At 47.0% G+C, this 23,405-nt stretch overlaps 1 protein-coding gene across 7 annotated transcripts in view; it reads right to left on the reverse strand.

The window, feature by feature from the left end:
- Positions 1 to 16,942, reverse strand: part of LOC103349989 (neuroblastoma breakpoint family member 6) — a 34,932-nt gene extending 17,990 nt beyond the window's left edge. For 4 of the 7 annotated variants that reach the window (XM_070076812.1, XM_070076814.1, XM_070076813.1 and 1 more), the window contains exons 1-9: positions 11,443 to 11,723; positions 11,130 to 11,336; positions 9,015 to 9,114; positions 6,949 to 7,163; positions 5,873 to 5,921; positions 4,826 to 5,040; positions 3,581 to 3,635; positions 3,160 to 3,326; positions 536 to 1,780 (exon numbers count right to left, since the gene is read on the reverse strand). In XM_070076812.1, coding sequence (XP_069932913.1) covers positions 1,719 to 1,780; positions 3,160 to 3,326; positions 3,581 to 3,635; positions 4,826 to 5,040; positions 5,873 to 5,921; positions 6,949 to 7,163; positions 9,015 to 9,114; positions 11,130 to 11,304 — 1,038 coding nt within the window. In that variant the 5' untranslated portion in view covers positions 11,305 to 11,336; positions 11,443 to 11,723 and the 3' untranslated portion in view covers positions 536 to 1,718. Of the gene's footprint in view, positions 1 to 535; positions 1,781 to 3,159; positions 3,327 to 3,580; positions 3,636 to 4,825; positions 5,041 to 5,872; positions 5,922 to 6,948; positions 7,164 to 9,014; positions 9,115 to 11,129; positions 11,337 to 11,442; positions 11,725 to 15,348; positions 15,451 to 15,575; positions 15,763 to 15,938; positions 16,257 to 16,880 lie in introns of those variants that run through there. The other 3 variants (XM_070076817.1, XM_070076816.1, XM_070076818.1) reach the window with 3 other exon arrangements.
- Between the last annotated feature and the right edge of the window lie 6,463 nt (positions 16,943 to 23,405).

Below are 23,405 nucleotides of genomic sequence, written 5' to 3' on the forward strand. Positions count from 1 at the left end.
CCTAGTATCAGATAACTAAGGAAACATTGTACAGACTGCCAAAGCTTTAAGCCTGAGAAGTTTGGAGGATGCTGTTTACAATTGCAACTGTTGCTACAATTAGGAACATCACAGTGAGTTGTTAAAGAAGCCTCTCCAAGAGAGATGGTGGTGGCTCGGTGTTGGCCATCCTGCCTTCCCATCCCCTCCTTCCCTGTCTTGATGTCAAAAGCTGCACCTTGAAAGTGGGCCTGGTGACAGCCAAGGGATTCCCCCGTTTTATGACTATGAACAAACTCCATCAAGAGCCACATCCAGACTGAGATAATTCCCCAGGGCCTGAGTGCACAGTGGTCTGTCTCACCCAACACAGGTGCAGCAACCCAAGACTACAGAGGCCACCTGGGAGAGCAGTGGAGTGTTCCTGTTCACAATGGAGCACTCACTGTCTACAACAAGAGCAGAGCAGACAGGCTGTTTCCCAGTGAGGACCAGGTGCTCCTAGAATGGGAGCAGTCAGAAGCTTCCGGAAGAAGTGCAGGAGTCAAACACATACCGTGAGAGTCTTGTGAGACATCTTGATCTTCAATCTCTGGAATCTCCCTGATGAGACTGGAGGGAGGGAAAGGTGGGTGAGAAACATAGAGGGAACAGAAAGCCCCTCTCCAAGCTTTTCCAAAGATGAGGCTTCCAGAAGAGGCTGACCCGAACAAGGGGCCACCCACAACTTTGTCCCTATCTGGGGAAGAATGACTACTAACAATGCAGACAGGATGCAATGTTTTCCATTTGAGGAGGCTCCTTGCTGACCACCTGGAGTAGACGACCTGAACATTAACACAGGGCAGCTTTCATGTGAGGAAAAATGAAGTGCTCATATGAAGCACGTGGGAAACAGAAAGCCAGGTAAAACAGAAACACCACTGCCTTCACTGTGAATAGTAAGTATGTGTAGATATATAATATTTACACATGAATCAACTACAGCCAAATATTAAATTTTATTAAATCTATGTGTGCTTGTAGACTTCTTTATGCTTATTTGTACTGCTTGAAGTCAATGTAAAGTAAACAGGCAAACAGAAATCTCATCTTCTTGGAGAAAGAGTGTTAGGTTTGAGGTGATAGGTGAATAGCAGAGATATTGACAGGGCATGGAGACAGAAGCAGAGAGAAATAGAGCATTTCCTCTGTGATGAGGTCATTAGGATCTCAGCCTGGAGAAATGACTCTCAGTTGGTCCACTAGTACCCATGAGTATTTGGAAAACAAAAACCGGCTTCAACAGATTTATGTAAATTACATGCAGAGTCAATGAATTCCCCTTTTGGGATACTGGAGATGATCACAGCTTTAGCCTTCAGTCTTATTCTCAGTGCTGAGGCACTAGTTTCTGTCGGGTGGTTTCACGTGATTAATGGGGGGCAGAGAAGCTCATGAGAAGAGGAGACCTGTGAGCAGCACCCTGCCCTTCACTGCACGTGAGAGAGGGGCAATGATGGCAAGGAATCCCTGGAGAGGCTCCTTCATGGAGTCAGCCTGCTGCAGGTCACTACATGGAAAAGGTAGGGAGAAGTGGAAACCCAGACTGGTACCCTAATGATGGCAGACAGCAGTGCTGACGGGGTACCGCTGGGTTGGCTCAATGGATGGGAGATGCACAGTGGCACTGCTCTTCTTCTCTGGACCTGGAGTCTTCCTGTGTCAGCACTAAGCTCGCTGCCCAGGGTTCCTAAGACTCACCTGGTGTGTGACAGGGCTTGTGCTTCCTCTTGCACTTCATCATTGTCATGTTCCTTTTCTGCAAATGAATTCCAATAGGCACAGTCATCTAGGATGATCCCCTCAAAGCCTGTACAATGCGCTGTCCAGCGCTAGCACAGCACACCAGTATCCTCAGTGTCACTGCCGACTCCTCAGATAGGAATTGTCTAGAGGGTGGAGGTCATTTCTGAGGGAACTAGCTTGTTCATTTTTCTTGACACATGAGGTAAACCTCCCTATTCCTCCAGCCATCACACCAATAGTTGCTGACCTGATTCCCTACAGAAATGAAACAAATTTTCCCAAGTGTGTGTGCTGTGGCATAGCAGGTAAAGCTGCTGCCTTTAACCCCAGGATCCCATGTCAATGCCAGTTCAAGTGCTGGCTGTTCTACTTCTGATCCAGATCCCTCTAATGCACCTGGGAATGCAGTAGAAGATGGCCCAGTACTTGGGCCCTGCACCCACATAGGAGACCTGGAGGAAACTCCTAGTTCCTCCCTGGGCCTGGTCCAGTCGATGCCATTGTGGCCATGTGGGGAGCAGACCAGAGTATGCAAGAGTTGCCACCCTCTCTCTCCCTGTTTCTCTCTCTAATTCTGCCTTTCATAAGGTAAAATCAAATCTAAAATAATATTCTCTGGAGACACTTCGTTCCTAGTGTGATTCCTTTCCATGAGAGGAAGTGCAGTGCCCATGGTTCTCAAACAAGCTATCTTGGTAGTTTGTGGTTTACCATATTTTGTACATTGAGGACAAGATAAAAGGTGGAACAGGTGAATTTTCAGTTCTGGGTATCAGAGTGCATGTGTGCAGCACAAGAGAAAACTGGGCTACTCATGGAATCTCTAAGCATAGGTCTCAGACCTGCAGCCTGGGGACACACTACTAAAGGAATGGCAGAACATTCTGTATGTGTGGTAGGTGAAATGATGCCAATGTTGAAGGGACAGACAATGTGGTTGGGTTCAATGAAACAGGGGGAGTATCTTGACTGTAATGGAGACGAGCATGCTGCTGGCTCTGACAGGAAACAATGTCACATGACAGGGATGGGGAATGACTCGTGTGATCAACACTGCAGGGGGCAGAGGGGTCTGCTTCATTCAGAACAGACGGCAGAGACAAGCATGAGATGTGCTGCTTAGGTTGGTGTGCATCTGTGACATTCTTCTGGCAATGACTGAGCACTGGAATCTGAGTGACAAAGCCACACAAGGAATGGGAGGACAGCAAGGCTGGATGGGCCAACCACACCTGTGCAACAGACTGGTTGAAAAAGAACAGATGCTGGGAACGTCTCAGACCATCCCATGTCCAGGAGCCCTCTCAGTCAGGTGGGAGTGATGAGTGCAAGGATAGTGCGGGCTCCTTGGCAAGCAGAGGGGGTTGTATCACCTCACAGTGGGGGACTCACCATTTGCATCTGGAGCAGAGAGCATGTCCTGCTGCTCCAGGGGGCACCAGCTGCTCCACGTGGAATGGTCAAGCTCAGAAACAACTGGGGAAATCGAGGGAGTGAGGTAGCACTCGTCCAGCGAGTCCTCTGGGTCTTCCTGCTCTTGCTCCTCTGGGAGCTCCCTGCTGAGATGGGAGGGCAGAGACACTGAAGACACGCATCACAGGTACAGAAGTGACTTTGTCATCAGACTACAGGTTAAAATATGTGAGGGATGTTCAAAGGGGGAATATAGAGGGAAACAATGCAAAAGGGAACATTATGAACAGAGCCATTTCATCATTGGCTGAATGTTCCAACTGGCTCTAGTCACCAGTTTCTCCAGTATTTTGATTCCCTAGTAGTCCATGCTACACTGTCTGCTCTGCTCCCGAGTTACCTGGAAGTGTGTGTGACAACTTGCTCTTGTACCTCCACTTCGTGATATTGATTTTCTGCAAACAAATTCAGAGAGATTGACCAGGTTAAGCAGGTTTTAGGTCAGATATGGGTATCCGATGGCCACTACTACCAAGGGGACAGATTGTTCTCGTGTGAGAACAGGAGACTGACAGAAATCCTCCAGGAGGACTAAGTCAACATCAGGAGATGGGCTTGGTGAGCCATCCTGGGAAAGGGGTCAAATCTCCCTGTTCACAGTTGGATCAGCATCTCAATAACCTCTGCCCAGAACCCTTAGAAACTGCCTGCAATGGTCCTCAGGGATTCTAAGCTCACAAGAACTTTCTAGGAGGCAAACTGCAGTTGTCAGGCTGCTCTCTTTTAAGGACCCAGGTTGCTGACTGTGGAGAGGAGGTAGAACACTGGGAGAGAGCTATGCATGGAGTCTGATGTTCTGGAATTGAAACCTGTTTGATGCCACACAGAATCTTGGCTATTCTAAGAGTTGCTCATGAATAATCTCCCTCTTGTCTATGGGAACAATACAAGCAATTCAAGAGCTCTCTCCCCCGGCCCTTTAGGATTTATGTATCTAAAATCTAGGAGTGTTGCTATGTTACTGACTCATCCTATCAGACTGATCATGGTGAATAAGGGTAGAGGAGTTTCTATAGAAGGCTTAATGAACTCCATAACACCTCACATAAATAAATCTATGCAGTTATAGAGAAACATTGAGCACTGATTTTGTAGGGACGTTCCTGGATTCAGCTATGTTTTTTGAACTGTACAGGAAGTACAGTATAAAAGACTTGGTTTTGAGATGATTGCATAGCTAAGATAAGCTGTCTTAAAGGAGATAGAGACTAGGGATGGAAGTAGGGAAACTAGGATCACAACTTGGCCCACACATGGGAAGTGTTACCAAAAGCCTGCATCGGACTAGAACTCCAGGGATGCAGTAGTAGAACAGAATGATATCACTGCAGGTGACAGCAGGCATTATTTCTATGTTAGAGTGTCTGAAAGGCACTTCCTACACAGGGCCTCTGTATGTTCCCTTAGGCTAGGGTGCAGTGAGACAAACAGCCTCTGAGGGGAGCGAAACTCCTTGACTCTCCTGATGTTTCTGTTCAGTGCCACAACCTGGACCCTGACTGAAACCAACTTGTGTCTGCAGGGCCTGTGCTCAAAAGCAACCCTCCACCTGAGAGCCATTGTGTACAAAGAATGGAGAGGCTACCTGGGAGAATGGTGACAGGTTCTTCTTTCTTGTGTGAACAAGCGTGTTCCATATCTACACCTAGCACACCGTGGGTGTCCTCAGCATCAGGAGACATTTGCACAGTGCCCTCAGGCAGGCAGGAGTCACTCGGCAGGTGGTCAACAGCACCAGTGATAGATGTTTCCTGCTGTGAACTTTGTGGGGTTTCCATTTCATCCACTTCCAAGAGCTCCCTGAGAAGCCAGGTGGGATAAGGATGACAGAGATGAAACCAGGAAGGAAGAGACACCAGGGAGTTGGCTGGTTTGGATGGGGTGCATAAGGGATCAGTCATAGACAGCATAGAGGTGGTTCCCCCCATTCTGGACACCGTGTGGCTGCCTAGGGGGAGAGGGCCTGGGAAGAGATCAGCCTCTGCTCATCACACTCAATACACAGCAGCTAATGAGGAAGCAGCCTCCACTGTCACTGCATGGCACAGTCACAGCACAAGCACACATTGACAGCCGCGCGGGCTGACACCCTGTGCTCAGGTTGGGTTGTTGCAGTGTCCTGCAGCCATGTGATCAAGGTTCTAGGGGCTTGGCAGATTCTAGAGATGTGCTACCTTCTGGGCCTTCTCTTAACCAAGTCACAGGACAGCAAACATGGTTTTGTAGAGGTGCTTTTCTGCAGTTGAACTTGGCTGGATTCTTCCTAACTGCTCCCTTTGCACATTGCCTCTTTGCTAGTTTTCTCTGATGAGAACTTCAGCTAACTCTGTAGAAAGCAGATGCCCATCTTCTTCCCTTTTCCAGAAAGCAGAGAACAGGGGTTCCCTTTGTGTGCAGGCAACACCTAAGGCTGTGAGTTCATGATGGATCCTGTCAGCAACTAGGACCAGGACAACAGAGAACTACTTCAACAGGGGGATTTCCTAGTTGGCAAGGAAGGACTCAACACAATCTGCAGTTGTGTTTCTGTGTGCATCTCAACTTCATGACTTCTCGGCCCCTTTTCTGTTCTTTAGGAGACCCTGTGCATCCTTCACCCATTTGTTGCCAGCTCCTAATCATTCACTATTACCTGTCAGCAACAGGTCCTTGTGCTGGTGTTTCCTCCTCTTCAATATTTTCTGGAAACAAATTCAGAAATGTCCAATCAGATATTATCACCCCCCCCCACTACAATCAAGGTGGCCTCTGTGTGCATATGAATATCTACATATGGGCCAACAGTGGACAAAAACTTCAAATGTTCTGTGTTTAAAGGAACACCTTGCCATTCTCTTGTGGTCCATCAGGCTTTGTGTCTCTGCACTTGGAGATCAGAACCATGGCAGATTCTGCCTGAAATTAGGCCAACATCCTTTGCTCTCATATCACTGGAAGCTTCTCAAGCATCCCTGGGACTTCTGCCTGTTATTCCTCATCCTGCCACTAGTGGGAGTCCAAGGCATGGGTTCTATGTTCCCATGGGTCTCACAGAGAACCTCCATCTGTCAGGAAGAAGCAAAGAACCCGACTTCCATCCCTCCCTCACAGGCCCTCCACGTTTTCTCTGCTGTATCATTAGAGGAAATTCTCTCTGTGTTACGAGTTCCCTTCTCAACAGCTTTCCTCACAGAAGTTCTACTAACGCTAGTGCCTGGTCTGGCACTCCCAGGGAGAGGAGGGCCTTTGTCCTATTGGGAAACATACAAGCAACAGCTTCCACCTTTGATGGTTACATCTGCTCTGCCCCAGATTTTTTTGGTCCATCTAGTGAATGAGGAGAGAGAAATCCTGGATGGAGAAAGTAATCACCTGTCTACCATTTGAAAACCACACTGATCACAGAGCTGGAGGCTTCCATTCAACTTAGCTCAGTGACTGTGTTCAGCCTAACAGTGGCCTCACTTCACAAGGTCATCTGGTCTTGATATGAGGATGGACCCTGCCTCTTCCCCCAAAGGCCAACCACAATCAGGAAGGGAGGAGACCTTTGGGATACTGCAAACTTGAAAGACTTCTCTGCCCCTATCTGTTTTTCCCAAGCAGAGCTGACCTTGTCATGGCACACATGTTCAGTACCAAGAAGAGCTGAGGCAAATGCCCATGGCAGAGAGATGAATGCATCTGAACCCTGGAGGCTTCTCAGATGACAGCCTGTGCCCAGCTTACCTGCTCCAAGCAGGTCCTCAAGGCACGCTGACAGCCGGACAGCCTCAGTGAGCAGTCGTCGGAAGCCCTGCCCTGTACAGGTCTCAGGGTCATGCACAGTGAGCACGTCCTTCAGGTACTGCTGCAGGATGTGGGCTAGATTTCTCCCCCTTTGGACCTTTGGACGTAACTGGGAAAGTTCTTGGTCCTGATCTTCAAGGATGCCACGGCAATGCCTAAGGTGCAAGCGTGGAGAAAGTTCTACATGGGAAGGGATGAGTGTTGGGTTCTCTGTGTTTCCACAGATTTTCATAACAATGCCTTATAGAGCCCTCCACCAGCATCACCACTCAGGTTTGGAGAAATACCTGTGCCAAGAATAGCAAAGGGCAACACAAGGCCTTGCTCCCACTTTTAGAGAAAGATCTTGTCACAATTCCTGAGATTCCATTCAGGTTGTTATCTATCAACAGTGCAAGGATTCTTCCTTTCTCGCCTTCATAAAGGTGCTAATTCAGTTCCTCCTTCCAGCCACAGGCATTTCCATGTAGGAAGACACACAGTGTACAGTGCAGTGACTGGGAATCATGGTGCACACAGGGGTTACATGGCAAGAAACAAGAATGAAGGTCTGGCAGGGTCAAGCTAAGCATCAGTCTTCTATATCAGGAGGTGATGGTGACTAAGGGTAAATGAGGATTGATTGGAAGATGACCAAACAGGGGAGCCCAGCATCCCCTCCTCCTCCCCTGAGAAGACCCAATGCAGCTCCATCTCCAGGTGAGTGCCCACAGAAAAGCACCTCCACACTAAGGGAACCATGAGAACACGGGAGAAGAGAGAACAGGCAGAGCACCACCTACAGAGGACCAAAGCTAACTGGTGACTGGATTCCCAGAAACACAGCCATGGGGACTTCCTGTTGCAGAAGAGAGAGTAAACAGGAGGGCCCCATGGGAGCCCATCCACGTGGACACCTTACTTACAGACTCTCCGCACTTGCAGCTCTGAATTCAGATTCCTCTGCTCCCTCCTTGTTTCATAACGTCTGAGACACGGGGCTTTGCTGTAACTCTCTGGCCTTGTCTGGCACAGGCTGGCTCAGTTTTTGATTTGGGCTGCCCACTAGTGAAACACATCCCCACCTGCCTGCCCTACACAGAGAGCCTTACCTGAGCAGCTCAGCAGACCTGGGCTGCTTTGGCAGGGGCCTCCACGTGTAGCTTCTTGGTCAACATGGACTCCATGATGTCTTTTTTTATTATTATCTATTCATACCATTTTATTAAGAAAATAGACAGTAATTGAGGAGGGAAAAATATATTTTCAATTTAATTGCTCCTGAAGGGAGAATTTTTTCAAAGTCCCTATTCACTTTTACTTTCATAGTAAAATTAATTTTTACCATTTCTTTCTAAAAATTTATTCATTCTTTTATTTTAAGGAATATACATTTCATAAGGCAACTTTAGGAATATAGTTATTCTCCACATACCCAGGGTACCACCCACACTCCCAGCCCAGCTCCTCTTCCCTCTCTACTTCTCAGTCTCATTCTCCATTAAGATGCATTTTCAATGAACTTTGTAGACAGAAGACCAACTCTATATTAAGTAACAATTTCAACAATGTGCACTCACACCCACCCAAGAATAAAAACTGTTTGAGAAATGGTTCACTGTAACTCTCTCTTAATACAACTCATTGAGGACAGAGGTCCTGCATGGGGAGTCAGTGCACAGTGACTCCTGCTGTTAATTGAACAATTAGCACTCCTCTGTATGTTGTCAGGGACCACACAAGGCTCATGACATGAGCTGACTAGGCTATGGAAGCATTTTGAAAACTCTGTCTGTATTTAGACAAGGCCATCAGCAAAGTGGAAGTTCCCTCCTCCCTTAAAGAAAAGTGCATCCTCCTTTGATGGCCACTTCTTTGGGGTCCCACAGTGATCCTACATGGAGAACATTGTTTGCCACAGTGCCCTGGCTTTCTATGCCTGAGATGCCTCAGTTCTCCCTTCTGAGCTGCCCCACCGGAGACACCCACACACCTCCCACCTGCCTGCCCCACACAGAGACCCTTACCTGAGCAGCTCTGGGACCGTGGGCTTCTCTGCCAGCGGCTCCTCCAAGTGGAGCTTCTTGGTCAGTATGGACTCAATGATGTTTTTAAACTTCTCACAATCTGGGGAAAGACAGACACACAGAACTCAGGGAGGTGCTTTTGTAGTCAGTGCCTGCTGAAGACCAAAAGAACTCCAGGGCCAGGCTCCAGATTGGGAGTTTCACATCTGTATTTCATCACCTCACTACATAGCATCTGAAATTTCCTATTTTTAAAAGATTTATTTATTTATTTGAAAGGCAGAGTTACAGAGCAACATAGGCAAAAAGAGAGAGAGAGAGAGAGACTCCATCAGCTGGTTCACTCTCCAAATGGCTGCAAGGTTGGAGCTGTGCCAATCTGAAGCCAGGAGCCAAGAGCTGTTTCTAGGTCTCCCATGTGGATGCAGGGGTGTAGCCACGTTGGTTATCTTCTACTGTTTTTTAGGTCCATAGCAGAGAGCTGGATTGGTAATGAACCAGCCAGAATCGAACTAGTACCCATATGGAATGCCAGCACTGCAGGCAGCAGCTTTATCTGCTAAGCCACAGTGCTAGCCCTGCTATTTCCCAATAAAATGAAAAAAAAAGGACTTCAAAGATACAGAAGGTGACTTGACAATGTGATTCCACTGGTGTTTACAGAATCAGAGTTCCCAGCCCCTGAGCTCAGACTGAATCATGAGCCACTGGACACAGCAAGTCTTGCAGCCTCTCAGGTCAAACAGGAACCTGGGGCATGAAGTCGTCACCTTTTGTATGTTTGGGAGCTTGATAAGGGTGTAGGACTGTTTCCTTGCATTGGGAAAGATTTCAAGTGTTTGTTATTTCAGACTTAAGGGACCATCTTTCATGGAACTGTGTAGAGTACAATGTATAACAAAGTAAGGCCCTGAGGCAATATGGCCCAAGAAAAAGTATAGTTCCTGCTAAATTAGAAACAGTACAATAAGGGCCTCATGGATTCTGTTGAATTTTTTTTTTTTGACAGGCAGAGTGGACAGTGAGAGAGAGAGACAGAGAGAAAGGTCTTCCTTTGCCGTTGGTTCACCCTCCAATGGCCACTGCGGCCGGCGCACTGCGCTGATCCCATGGCAGGAGCCAGGTGCTTCTCCTGATCTCCCATGGGGTGCAGGGCCCAAGCACTTGGGCCATCCTCCACTGCACTCCCTGGCCACAGCAGAGAGCTGGCCTGGAAGAGGGGCAACCGGGACAGAATCTGGCGCCCTGACCGGGAGTAGAACCTGGTGTGCTGGCACCGCTAGGTGGAGGATTAGCCTAGTGAGCCGCGGCACTGGCTCAAGATTCTGTTGATCTTGAGCAAGGAACCATCCTTGGAGTTGTATAGGAAAGAAGGAGCACATTTGGTTGTGACAATCTACAGAGGCAGGAATTATGATAGCACCTATGAATGGGAGATAAATCAAAGTTACAGAGAAGGTGGGCAATGGGGTCACCCAGGTGAGTGGCCCTGATTCCCCCCCTACACCCTGTGCTCCCACTCCCAGGTCTCAGGCAGCGTCTTCCTCTTCTGGAAGAAGAACTTGTGCTCCAGGAGCAGGACTTTCTCCCAGCGGGGAGGCTGTGTCGTGAGGGTGTTCCCATGGATACCAGAGTTCCAGTGCACAGGAGACTCTCTGTCTCTCTGGAAGCCCATCCTGCTCACTCTGAACACATGTCCACTTCTGGACCTAGGACAGTGCTTTGCCAATGGGAACTCACTGGAAGCTTGAATTGAGTGAAATGCGTTAGCCCCAGAAATGAGGCCCACAGTGATGGTATAAGGCTGCAGGAGCTGACACAGACAGGATGATCATAAACATGCACTCAATATGGTGGAGCCTGACCCTGAGGACAACAGGCAGCTCTATGCCTCATCAGGACTCCATGACAGATTCAGCCCTCCTGTCACCCTACACCTCACTGCTAACTTGGAAAACTTGTGAAACCCTGTGTGTCAGCTTGGGAGTGTGGTCAGGAGGAAATTAAGTTCAGCAAAAAGAAGACAACAATCATGTAGTGAGGTAAACCATTTAGTTCCTCAGGAGAAGATACAGGACAATCATCACTGTGGTGAAATGACCCGAGAGAACTTACTGTATTTTTTCAGCTCCATGGCCAGGGCAAAGTTTGTAGCCTCAGCTATGAGAAACTTCTCCTGGAGCTCCCAGCAGTCCTGTTGGCTCTTCGCCAGCTGGGATCGCAATTGCTGGCATTCGAGGTCATTCAGTTCTGCCTCGGGATCTGATGCAGGGCTTTGGGATCCTGCCATGCTGATGGTGTGTCACAGCAGGACAACAGGGACTGGGGAGAGGAAACCCAAACACAGGCGAGGGTCAAACAAATGACATCCAAGAGTTTCAGGTAGGCTTGACTTGAGGGGTGACAATAACAGTCAAGCTTCACTTACTGATGTGAAACACCTGATCCACAGCCCGACAACACTGGGAAGTTCTTCACTGGACAAATAAGGATAAAACTGCCAAAGCCTAGATTGAAGGCACTGCCTGTAGCTCAGTCTCTGCTAGGACTGGCTGTTGTGTGGCAGCTAACGGTCTGCCGTTGCCATCGCAGAATTAGAAGGTGGAGCGTGTCACGGAATCTTTGGAACTCTGCCTTCCAGGGGCCTAAGCTAGGTTGAGGCACAAGACCCCCACTGCTGGAGACAACCTACCCATCTGCCAGTCTCATAGTTATAGATCCTGCACTGATACTACAGACCGTGTCCCCAAATCACCTAAGCATGTATCGCTTGTATAGTTATGTATGTGTATGAAAATACCAAGGCAGAAAATGTGTCCCAACAAGCCTTCCTTTCTCAGGGCTGTTAGGAAGTCACCCCACCTGCTGTTTAAAGAGATCTCAAGGCTTTTCTAAGTGTTTGAAATGGTGAATTTTAAGCTTCCCTGATAAATGGGTCATTTTATTATCTTACAAAGGAATTCTGAGAGCTCTTTTAGTTTTCTGGATAGAATTGTTATATTAGGTATGCAATTTCAAAAAGTTTCTCCCTATGTTGGCCTGTATATTCATCTTCTTATCAATGACTTTGAACAGAAAATTTGAACATATTAATTTGAACATATTTGAACATATGGAAATGAAAATGTTCTTTGTTTAATTATACTTATTTGAGATGTAAAGATGAAGATGTAGAGACATACACACAGAGAAACACAACCAAAACTATGTGTTACATTACTATTTCACTCCCCAAAAGCATGCAACAGTCAGGCTTGGCCAGGGTGACACTTGGTGTGCAGAACTCCAATTTGTTCTGCAAATGTATGGGAAGAACCTAATGCTTTTAATAATATATTTATATATAATTACTGCAACTAATTTTATAATGATGGCAAACTTATTTTGAGGAATATGTGTGTTACATATTTGAAGTAGTTTTTAAATTAACTTCTTATTTAATGTTGTATCTATGGCATAAATGCAATGTTAAGAACATAGTCCTTCTTCCCCCCCTACCTGCCCTCCCACCTATTCTCCCCCTCTTCCTCCTCCAACTCTCCTGTTTAGTCTGAGAAAGAAAAAAAGACAGAATGGAACAAGAAAACTAAGAGAACTGTTACTCAGCAGCCTAGCAAAGGGCTGTCCAAGGTTACTGCTTCTCAAAGGGGATTTCACTTTTTGCCCCCTTCTGCTATTCCCTTCCTCTTCTCCCTTCTTTCCTTTTAGAAACTTAATTGTCTTCAAAGAAGAACCCACGGATGATACATCTGCTGTGAGCTCTTAGAACTATAACCTATGAGACATAAGAATATCCTCCATTTAATGCACTAAAAGGAAGTGATTCTGGAGAACAGTTCTACTATTAGGTCCCTTGATACAGCTTTGAGGACAGAGGGCAGTGCACAGTGGCTCTCACTGTGTCTTTAACAAATCACACTCTTATGTCTGACCTCAGTGCTCACCCAGGGCGCTTGACATGAGCTGCCTCAGCTACAGAAGCCTTCTGGATCCACCTAGCTCGACAAGGCCATAAGCAAAGAGGAAGCTCTCTCCTCCCTTCAGGGAATGTGCATCCTTCTTTAGTGGACACTTCTTTCCACTTTCAGTTTCACCCACAGGTGTCCTATATGTAGGGCCTATATGTGAGCATTGCAAAAGCCACTTAACTGCTGAATGAAATGCCAGTCCCCAAAGATGCACATTTTAAGGTTTCCATTTGAGTGGATGATCAAAACTTTTTTTTTTTTTTTTGGAAATTTTAAATTCTGATGTCTAAATAGATGTAGGAGTCTCCACTGTGGCATAGTGGGTTAAGCCACCACTTGAGACGCTGGTCTCCTCTATGAGTGCTGGTGGAGTCCCAGCTGCTCCACTTTCAGCTGATCCAGCTCCCTGTTGAGGTGCAGGGAAAGCAGTGGAACATGGCATATGTCCTTGGCCCTTGAGCTCTTGTGAGATACCCAGATGGCATTTTGGGCTCCTGGCTTTGGCCTGGCTCAGCCCTGGCTGTTGTAGGCACTTGGGGAGTGAAACAGAAGATGCAAGGTCTCTCCCTCTCAGTGTGTGTGTGTTCCTCTCTGTCTGTAACTCTGCTTTTCAAATAGAATAATACATCTTTTAAAATAATTATTAAAATATTCAAAAATGATATTGTAATGTACATATCCATAGTGTAATGATTCCTCTAGACTAGTAAATAAAATATTCATCGTCTCACAGTTAACCTTTATGTGCCTGCACATGGTAAGAACCCACAAAATCTACTGTTAGAAAATTCTCAGACTTTCTCATTCTAATGGAGAATAGCATGCTCCACTAATAACTCAGATTCTCATGCTTAACTTCAGAACCCTAGATTTAGTTCTTCTCTATAACTACCACTTTGTACTCTTGGGTCAACATCTCTCTATTCTTCCCACCAGACTCCACCACCTTGAAGACTTCTCTTATATTCTCTGTTTTGACATATTCAACAATTTTCCATTTTTTCTTTCAGACTCCACACATAGCAGACTTCATGCAGTGTTATTATTTCTATATCTCATTTATTTCACTCACCATAATGTCCTCCAATTTCATTCAGTTTCTCACAAATGACGGGAGTTCCTTTATCTTTGAGTTGAACAGCATTCCATCATATAAATATATATTTAAGCATCATCATACATCTATCATGTATAATGTATTGTTATACATTATATGTATATAAATATCTATACACAGACATGTTAAGAATGATTCAAAAGCTTCAAGTGATTCCAAAGTGTCATGGAAAGTCTGTAGTATCCTTTTATTAAAATATACTTTTCAAGCCATATATATGGACAGCAAGATTGCTTAACCAACCTTCTGTTGATGGACATTTAGGCAGTTTGCATCTTGGCCTCTGTGAATAAGGCATCGACTAGGGATTGCAGGTATATCTACTAAATGCTGATATCGTTTTTTGTTTCTTCTTTTTTTGTACATATGCCCATAAGGAGGATGAATGGGCATTTGACAGTTCTAGTTTAACATTTCAAAAATACTTCAATAATGTTTTCTATAATGGCCATACCACTCAACATTCTCACACATAATGTAAAAGTGTTTCCTTTTCGGTACCCCCTTGCCCACATTTATTCTCTCTTGTCTTTGTGAAAGCAGCTGACCATATGGTTCTGAGGTGATATCCCTCTGTGGTTTGGAATGGTGTTTCCGTGATGAGTACTGATAATGGGCAACTTGTCATAAACCTGGTAGCAATGCATATTCCTTTCATGGAGTAATGTCTACTCAGGTCCTTTGCCAATTTCTCAAATGAATGATTAATTATTTTAGCTACTGAGTTCTGTGAGTACTTTCACACTATAGCACAGAGAAAGCAAAAGCCTTGTGAACAATGTACATAGGTCTTGGCCCCATGTGGGGATCATGGGGATCCTTACTTTGGGGCTGTGGAACTGCACCACTGCCATTTTATTGGATTGTGCAGTGTGTTGCATGACAGAATTGAGCATGGGTGGAAAAATGTACCTAGCTGAAGAGGGCAGGAAGGGTGTGCTTTCTCTCTCTCTCCCTCTTTTTTTTTTTTTTTTTTTTTTTTTTTGGTGGTGACACTGAAGTTACCAGGATCTGTAGTTTGCATGGAAAGCTTGTGTTCAGCATAAACCTGCTCTGATCCCATCCAGGGATCTCCCTGGCCAGGTGCACAGGTTCACTGTGGAGTCAGTTTCTCTCCTGACCTCAGTGCTCATGGAAGGTGGCTCCTTCAGGGGCTGGACAGTGGAGTAGGCCTTTCTGAGTATCCCCTGAGGTTTCTGACACAATGTGTCCTTCATCTCACCCACACTTGGTTTCACCCTAACATTACCTTGTCATTCTCTGGGTCACTCTCACGTCCCAGAGAGCTGCTCGTCTTCCTTCATCTGCACCTTCAGTTCTGGGTTCTCAGGATGTGGACTCAGCTCTGGATCTGGGAGGAGACACAGGAGGGACTAGGTCAGCTCTCAGCCTCAGTTCCCAGGGCACGTGTGGTTCCCCAGGGACTCAGAGGAACCTAAGCAGCAGGACCTCAGAGAGGAACAGTACACACTTTACCTCACTGATGAGGAACCTGGGGTCCATAGAGACTAAGAGGTTATCTCAGCACCACAGCACCTGATGGAAGGAGGGCCACCCCATGAGCTTTGACCTCCAGCTTCCCTGTGCCAAGCATGGCTCTTGTCTTCCAAGAATGCATTGTTGGGTTTTGTGGACTTCGGGTAAAGCACTGCTATTACTGCTCCTAAAAACAAACAAAGTATGAGGGTCATTCCTTGGACACAGCTTTTCCCACATTTCTATTGTCCCATTATGTATTCTCTGTCTGTTTTCAACCACTGGGTGATAGAATGGGAGCAGAGAACACACAAGGTGAAAGAGTATTTAACACAGCCCTGCCTGTCCTGTGTGGTCCCTTACCTCTGGGATTCTCCCTCAGGTTTTCTCCTCTGCTGCAGTGCTGGAGAGTGTCAGACCTCATGGAGGTCATTTCTGTGTGGAGATCCATGTTCTTCTTTTTGTCTCCTGGAGTCAGGGAGAGTAGAGATTCATTCTGGACCTCTGTGGACTCAGCTTTTCAGTGAGGCAATGCTGCTAGTTTCAAAGATAAAAAAGTAAACTCCACAATGACCAATGGAAATCAGGTCAATAAAGATTTCCCTGAGGTGCCTGAGATCATGAGAACAGACCCTCGTACAGTGGTCAGAGCCAAGCACGGGGCATTGGCAGACTGACTCAGGTAAGGTGTATGTGCAAAACAACCAAGAGAAGGCTGCTAACACCAGGAAAAGACACACATCAGAGGAGTGTGAGAAGAAAGCATGATTACTGGATCAAATGAAGATGGAAGTATATGCAGGCTGAGACCCAGAGGCAAGGCCCCACATCACAGAGGATTAGTCCTCAGCCTTGAAACCTATCCCAGGAAGTCCTGTTGGATTTGCCCATCTCAACTTGAAAACTTTTGGATTCATGACTTCCTTGTAGGCTCCATTTTTGCCCTTGCTGAATTAGAGTCACTGTCATTGTCACCCTATGTCCCCTGCACATGGGGCAGATAAGCAGTGTGTTTAATGTCAGAGTAGCACAGATGGAATGGATCACACACAGCATCCACACATAACAAACACCTCCAACTCATTCACATCCCCCTTCATGACCCAGGGAAATCCCACATTCCTGCTGTGAGGCCTCCACCTGACAGGGGAAGTGTTTCCATTCCTTATGTGTTCTGGATTAGTAATTCTTTATTAGCTACACAGTGTGGAATTCCAAAATCAATGGCCTTATTATATACTCAACCATCATGATGAGAATTGGTAAGTGCTATCTAATTCTATACAGATACAAAAAATTAAATACCTTGTGATAAGTTCAACCAGGATGTGAAAGTCCTCTTCAATGAAATTCAAACACATCAAATCTAATGAAAGAAAATGAAGCAGACACAAAATAATGAAATTCCCTCATATATTCTTGATTTGGAAGAATTAATATTATTAAAATATCAAAACTACCCAAAACAATTTAGAGATTCAATGTAGTCTCCATCAAAATACTGATGACATCCTCACAGAATAAGAAAAAAATCTTAAAATTCTTATGAAAACACAAAAGGCTCTGAATACTCAAAATATTCTTAACACAATGAAGCCAAAGATGGAGGCACCACATTTCAAAATTAAAGATATGCCACAAGGCTATTGAGACCAAAACAGTATGGTACCAACATAACAATAGACACATAGGACAATGGAACAAAAGAGAACCCCTAGAAATTCACACACCTACATCCCTACACTTACTTTTGACAAAGGTGTGGAAAACACTCCCTGGAGATATGCACATCTATTTTAATGGGACTGGGAAAATAGATTTTAATTTACAAAAATCAACTCAAAATGGATCATGATCTAAATATAAGATCTGAAACTATGAAACTAACAGAGGAAAACAAGGAGCAAATGCTCTAAGAAATGGGCAGAGTCAACACAGTTTTTGGGCTAAGACACAAGAACATGGACAATAAAAACCAATTGGAAAAATCTGATGTTATCAATCCAACAAATTTCTGCACAGGTAGAAATATTTTACCAGTTGGGTAAGTGCACCTGCTGTTGTGACATCCAAAGAACTGAGGAATTTTCCTCCTTTGTTATACAGGGACATCATTTGGCCATTTGGAGAATGTGCTTCCCCTGTGAGTCACTCTGGTGCTAAGATCTGTCATTGATATTCAGTCAGTTTGATTCCTGGGTGACACAGCAGGACCAAAGAACACTGAAAGGATCAAGTAGTGATTGCAGTCAGACACAGAATGAGTTTCTGTGACCACCTCTAGACCATCAGGCTCCTATGCCAGAAAAGGGTCTTCCTGAAACAGGAGCACTGTCTGCCTTGTGCAGTTCCTATCCCCAGAGCCTCTGCAAGTGACTTGGAATAAGGAGTCACTGCCACTATCAAGACACATGACAGAAAACCCACTGGAAAAAGAACATAGGGTACTCACAACAAAATGATGAAATGTTTAAAAATGAAGTTCTTACCCATCCCTTATCCATAATAACTGTGAATGTCAACAGACAACATTACCCAGTTATGAGATACAGACAGGATGACTTGATGAAAACCAAGATCCAACCACAAGTCGCCTACAAGAAACACACCAGTAAAGACAGAGACTGAAAGGGAAAGGATGGGAAAGGATGCTTCATGCTAATGGATATCAGATGTGAGCAAGAGTACCTATGGTTGGATCAGATAAAATAGGTTTGATGATAAAAACTGAAACAGAGATGACGGTTGCTATATGAGTATCAAGGGTTTGATCCAACAAGAAGATGTGACAATGGTAAGTGCATATGCACCCATTGCTGCAGCACACTAATTTATAAAACAAAATTATTCCATCTAAAGGACACATGAATTCTAATGTAGTAATAGTGGGGGACTTCAACACTCACCTTTCTTCAACAGGAAGAGATCACCTGGAAAAAAATTAACAAGCATCAGAGAGAAACTACTGCAGACCAAATGGCCATAACAGATGACTACAGAATATTTCACTCCACAGCTGCAGAATACACATTCTTTTCATCTGCACATGGAACATGGATGCTATAATACTAGAAATCAACAACACAAGAACCCCCAAAGGTATGCAAATACATAAAGGCTGGATAAGAAACCAAGAGGGAAATTTCAAAATTCCTTGAAACTAATTAAAATGGAAGCACAACACACTGAATCTACGGGAAATTCTAAAAGTAGTATGCAGAGGAAAGGTTATGGGATTAAGTTCCTACATCAAATAATTAGAAAGACTTCCAATAACCTAACAAAGTATCTCAAAAATCCTAGTAAAACAGGAGCAGACCAATCCCAAGTCAGTGGAAAGAAAGAATAAGGAAGCAGGCAGAAAGAAAGGAAAGAGCGACAGAGCAAGGAGGGCCTCACACACAAAATCCAGAACACTGCAGGAACCCAACACGCAGTGGCGTCCACCATGCAAGACTCGTGTGCTCACACTGCTGTTGTCTGATTATCTCAGAACAGAGCAGTCATCCAATACAAGAGAACACAGACCATCCCATTGATCGCAGCCTTTCCAGGCCTATTGAGTGTAATCTGAGTTGATAAAATCTCACAATAAAGAGTTAAGTGCTGGTAAAAGTTAACAGAAGGTAACAGGGGCTGTCTAGTTTCTTCAGGGGGGTATAGAAAAGAACATTCTCATCAGTGGCTGTGAATGTGAATGGGAAAATCTTCTTGCCAGGCAATGGGGCCTGAACAGCACCATCAGGAATGTACCAGAAATTTGATCTTGCAATTGCCTTTATAGGATACAACCTGGAGAAGTACTTTCACAATCAATAAGGGACATACCAAATATATGTAGATGATGCCCCTTGAGACATTAATAATACTAAACATTTGAATCATTAGAAGAACATTAACATATGTGAGTAGAATAGTCCATTACACCATGAACAACTATCCATGTTTCTAAGAAAAGGAGGAAGATTCTGAAAGAGCAGAGGGTGATGGACTGGTAAGAATTAATGTGACTGAGTAGTTACTGTGTGCTAGACACAGACAGGCCTCGATGCTTTGCCCCCACATCTCATTAAAACATGTGCCAGCCAAGTCATGTAGAAAGTACCCCTACTTGTCCATTTCTTAGTGTCTTCTCTACCATGACTATTATGAAACACCAGTGAAAGAACCTGAAGCAGACACAAACACTAGAAAGACATCCATGTCCACGGATTACAAGAATTAACATGATGAAAATGTCTACTCTATCCAATGCAATTTACAAATTCAAGGCAATCCCCACAAAAATAGGAAGCACATTATTAATTGGACTAGAAAAAGCACCTAAGAATTTATGCGGAAAAAGCACAAAAGACACAGGTGTTGTTTTCAACACTATTGGAGGAGGGATCCTTCCCACACATCCCTGCAATCTCATTAATGTGAGCACGGGGTCAGGCAGGATTTCTCCACATCTGATTTAAAGTAGAAGGAGATGGGGCCCGGCTGTGGCTTTGTAGGGGAAGCCTCTGTCAGTTGGGCCAGGATCCCGTGTGGGAGCCGGTTCATGTCCCGGCTGCTGCTCTTGCAATTCAGCTCTCTGCTTATCGCTTAGGAGAGCAGTGGAAGATGGCCCAAGGGCTTGGGCCCCTGCACCCATGTGGGAGGCCCGGATAAACTCCTGGCTTCAGATCAGCCCAGAGCAAGGCATTGAGGCCATTTCAGTGGTGAACCAGCAGATGGAAGCCCTTTTTCTCTGTCTCTCCCTCTCTCTGTAGTGCTAACCCTCAAATAAATAAATAAATGAATGAATCACACACACACAAAACAAGTAGAGAGGATAAGGATGGAGAGACAGGTGCAGAACAAACTTAATAACTCAAACTCCGGGATGGAGCTGGTTTGGGCCCAGTAACCTTTCAGGGAAGACATGAGTGAACTCACGTGGCCCAAGGGAAACAGATGCTGCCCTCCTCCTTCTTCTTTTAATAATTATTTTTTTTTATTTGAAAGACAGAGTTAGAGAGAGAGGTCGAGCCTGAGAGAGAGAGAGAGAGGTCTTTGGTTCACTCCCCAAATGACCACAATGGCCAGAGCTGAGATGATCCAAAGTCAGGAGCCAGGAGCTTCTGCCAAGTCTCCCACACCGGGGCAGGGGCCCAAGGACTAGGGCCGTCTTTGGCTGCTTCCCGGGACACAGCAGAGAGCTGCATAGCCAGCGGAGAGCCTCCGTGGAGGCTGGCACTGCAGGTTGCGGCTCTAACCTGCTGTGCCACCTGGCTGCCCGACCCTGACCTTCTGTGCACGCCCTGTCGCCCCCACGCTGCAGCTCCTGGGCTCCTCTCCTTAGTGTGACTGCGCCAGCTCCAGAGCCTCTGAGCCCAAGACAGAGCGGGATGACCTGCAGCCACCTTAACCTCACTTCCTTAACTGCACTTTAACCCTCAGAGTCTTCTGCCTGCAACAAAGTTATACACTACAAGCCCGCATGCAGGAGGCAAGGCCTCCTTTCTCTAAGAGAAAAGACAGCAGGATTCTAGCTCCTGGAGTCTGCTAAGTTTCAAGTCAGTTTCTCTGCATAGGCCCGGCCTATGCTGTGTCCTGGTGGGCTAAGTCTCTGGCTGCAGGGCCGGCTTCCCCCATGGGCGCTGGTTCCTGTCCTGGCTGCCCCTCTTCCATTCTGGCTCTCTCCTAATGGGCTGGGGAAGCCATGCAAGATGGCCCGAGGGCTTGGGGCCTGCTCCTGCCTGCGAGACCCCTTGTAGTGGCCATCTGGAGAGCGAACCAGAGCATGGAAGACCTTTCTCTCTGCCTCTCCCCTCGCTGTAATTCTCTCTCTCCAATGAATAAACACAACAGTAAGAATGAAAGGCCTGGAGTTACAAACAGCAGGAGGCTGTGGTCCCGGAGAGCGCCCCCTGCCGCCCGGGCTCCGCAGCCCCGCGGCCTCCTCCAGGGGGCCCGGCCCTTCCCGCCCTCCCGGGAGCTGTGGGCGCGGCTCCCGCATCCTCCTCCCGAGGAGCGGAGTCCTGAGCCTGGGGCCGGCGCCCGTCCTCCTGGAACCCTGTCCCTCGGCGCGGGTCCGCCCCGCGTCCGCGGTTCCCTGTCTTCTCCTCTGACTCCGGTTCCGGAAGGCGGCCCTCAAGTGACCCCGCACCGCTGTCCTGTTCCGGAGCCCTGGCGCGGGGTCCTCCATTGTCCACAGCTCTGTTTTCTGAAGCGGGTCCGCATCCGGTTCCCCAGGGGGGCGGCAGCCCCCAGGGCCCTCGGCGGCCTGCAGGCCGGGCTGGGGGTCGTGATGGCGTCCTCGGGGCGCAGGGGCCTGGGCTGTGTGAGGGGCTGATGGGAAAGGGGAGGCTGGGCAGGGCTTGCGGAGGGCAGGAAAGCACTGGGATCACCTGTGGGGACTTAACCCACTGCACCACAGGCTCCGCCTCCATAATCAATGTTGTTAAAGAAGCAAGTACAAGACAGTACAGAGGCAGGGTGGAGCCGTGAATGAGGAACCTGCTGGAGACTGTATTTAAAAGCCTGTTATGGCCAGCACCTTGGCTCAATAGGCTAATCCTCTGCTTGCAGTGCCGGCACCCCTGGTTTTAGTCCCGGTCGGGGCGCCAGATTCTGTCCCGGTTGCTCCTCTTCCAGGCCAGCTCTCTGCTGTGGCCCGGGAGGGCAGTGGAGGATGGCCCAGGTGCTTGGGCCCTGCACCCCATGGGAGACCAGGAGAAGTACCTGGCTCCTGGCTTCAGATCAGCGCAGTGCGTCAGCCTTAGCGACCATTTAGGGGGTGAACAAACGGATGGAAGACCTTTCTCTCTCTCTCTCACTGTCCACTCTCCTGTCAAATAATAATAAATAAATAACATTTTTTTAAAAAGAATAAAAATTCCTAAAACACAAAAAAGCCCGCTGCCTGTATCAGGGCATTTCCTGGGGACCTGATGTGCAGGGTGCAGACGTCCCTGTGAGGTCCAGGGTGCAAACCCGCCCTTTGGGAGCTGCCTCTGCCAGCTCATCTCAGCTGCTGCTGTCCCCAGAGCTCTCAGAAGTTCGAGGAGTGACCCCAAGTGCCCACCGGGAAGCTCAGCTTCCCTCAGTTTCATGGAGGTTGCTAGGGCCGGGTGCTTTGAAAATGCAACATAGTGTGCGTTTCCTGTTGTTTTCCTGTGGCCTCCAGGACTGGGTTAGACCTGGGGCCTGGAGAGGGATGGGGGAGGGGAAACCCAGCTGACAGCAGGCATGGAGTCCCTGTGTCTCTGTGGCTGTCCTGGAGTGCAGAGGGGGAGGAGGGGCATGCTCATCAGGAGAATCCTGGAGGCCCGGGAAGGGCCCTCAGCACACAGCTGTCTCAGAGAGAACCGCTGGCCTCTTCCTTCTCTTTCTTGCTAGGCAGGAACAGAATTGGAGTTGGCTGAGCTTGTCTGAAATCCACTGTGTGAAGGCGACAGTCATTGTCCAGAGGATCTTCAGGGACTCAGTGCACCAGGCACTGGAGACAGGAAGAAGGCACGAGTGCACTCAGACAGACCAGCAGGCACTGCAGCCCCCAATTGGAGGACATTTGAGCCCACCCTGAGTGACAGACCCTGGGCTGCACAGGTGACACCACTGGTCCTCGGAACTAGACACTGCCCTTGGACAGGGTTGCTGTCCCTGGACACTGTGAGGATCTTGAGATGGCTAGAATTATGTTACAGGAGCCAGCATGAATTTTCCCAGTGCCTGCTCCTTGGGTCTCTCCTTTCACATCAAGAGCTGGTGTCACTGTGTCAGAATGGCCAGTCCATGGAGGTCTTCCTACGTGGTGGCGCCAAGGAAACTGAGAAAGCAGGTGTGGGGCCCTCAGTGTTC

The sequence above is a fragment of the Oryctolagus cuniculus genome, chromosome 7, assembly GCF_964237555.1.
Source record: "Oryctolagus cuniculus chromosome 7, mOryCun1.1, whole genome shotgun sequence".
NCBI lineage: Eukaryota > Metazoa > Chordata > Mammalia > Lagomorpha > Leporidae > Oryctolagus > Oryctolagus cuniculus.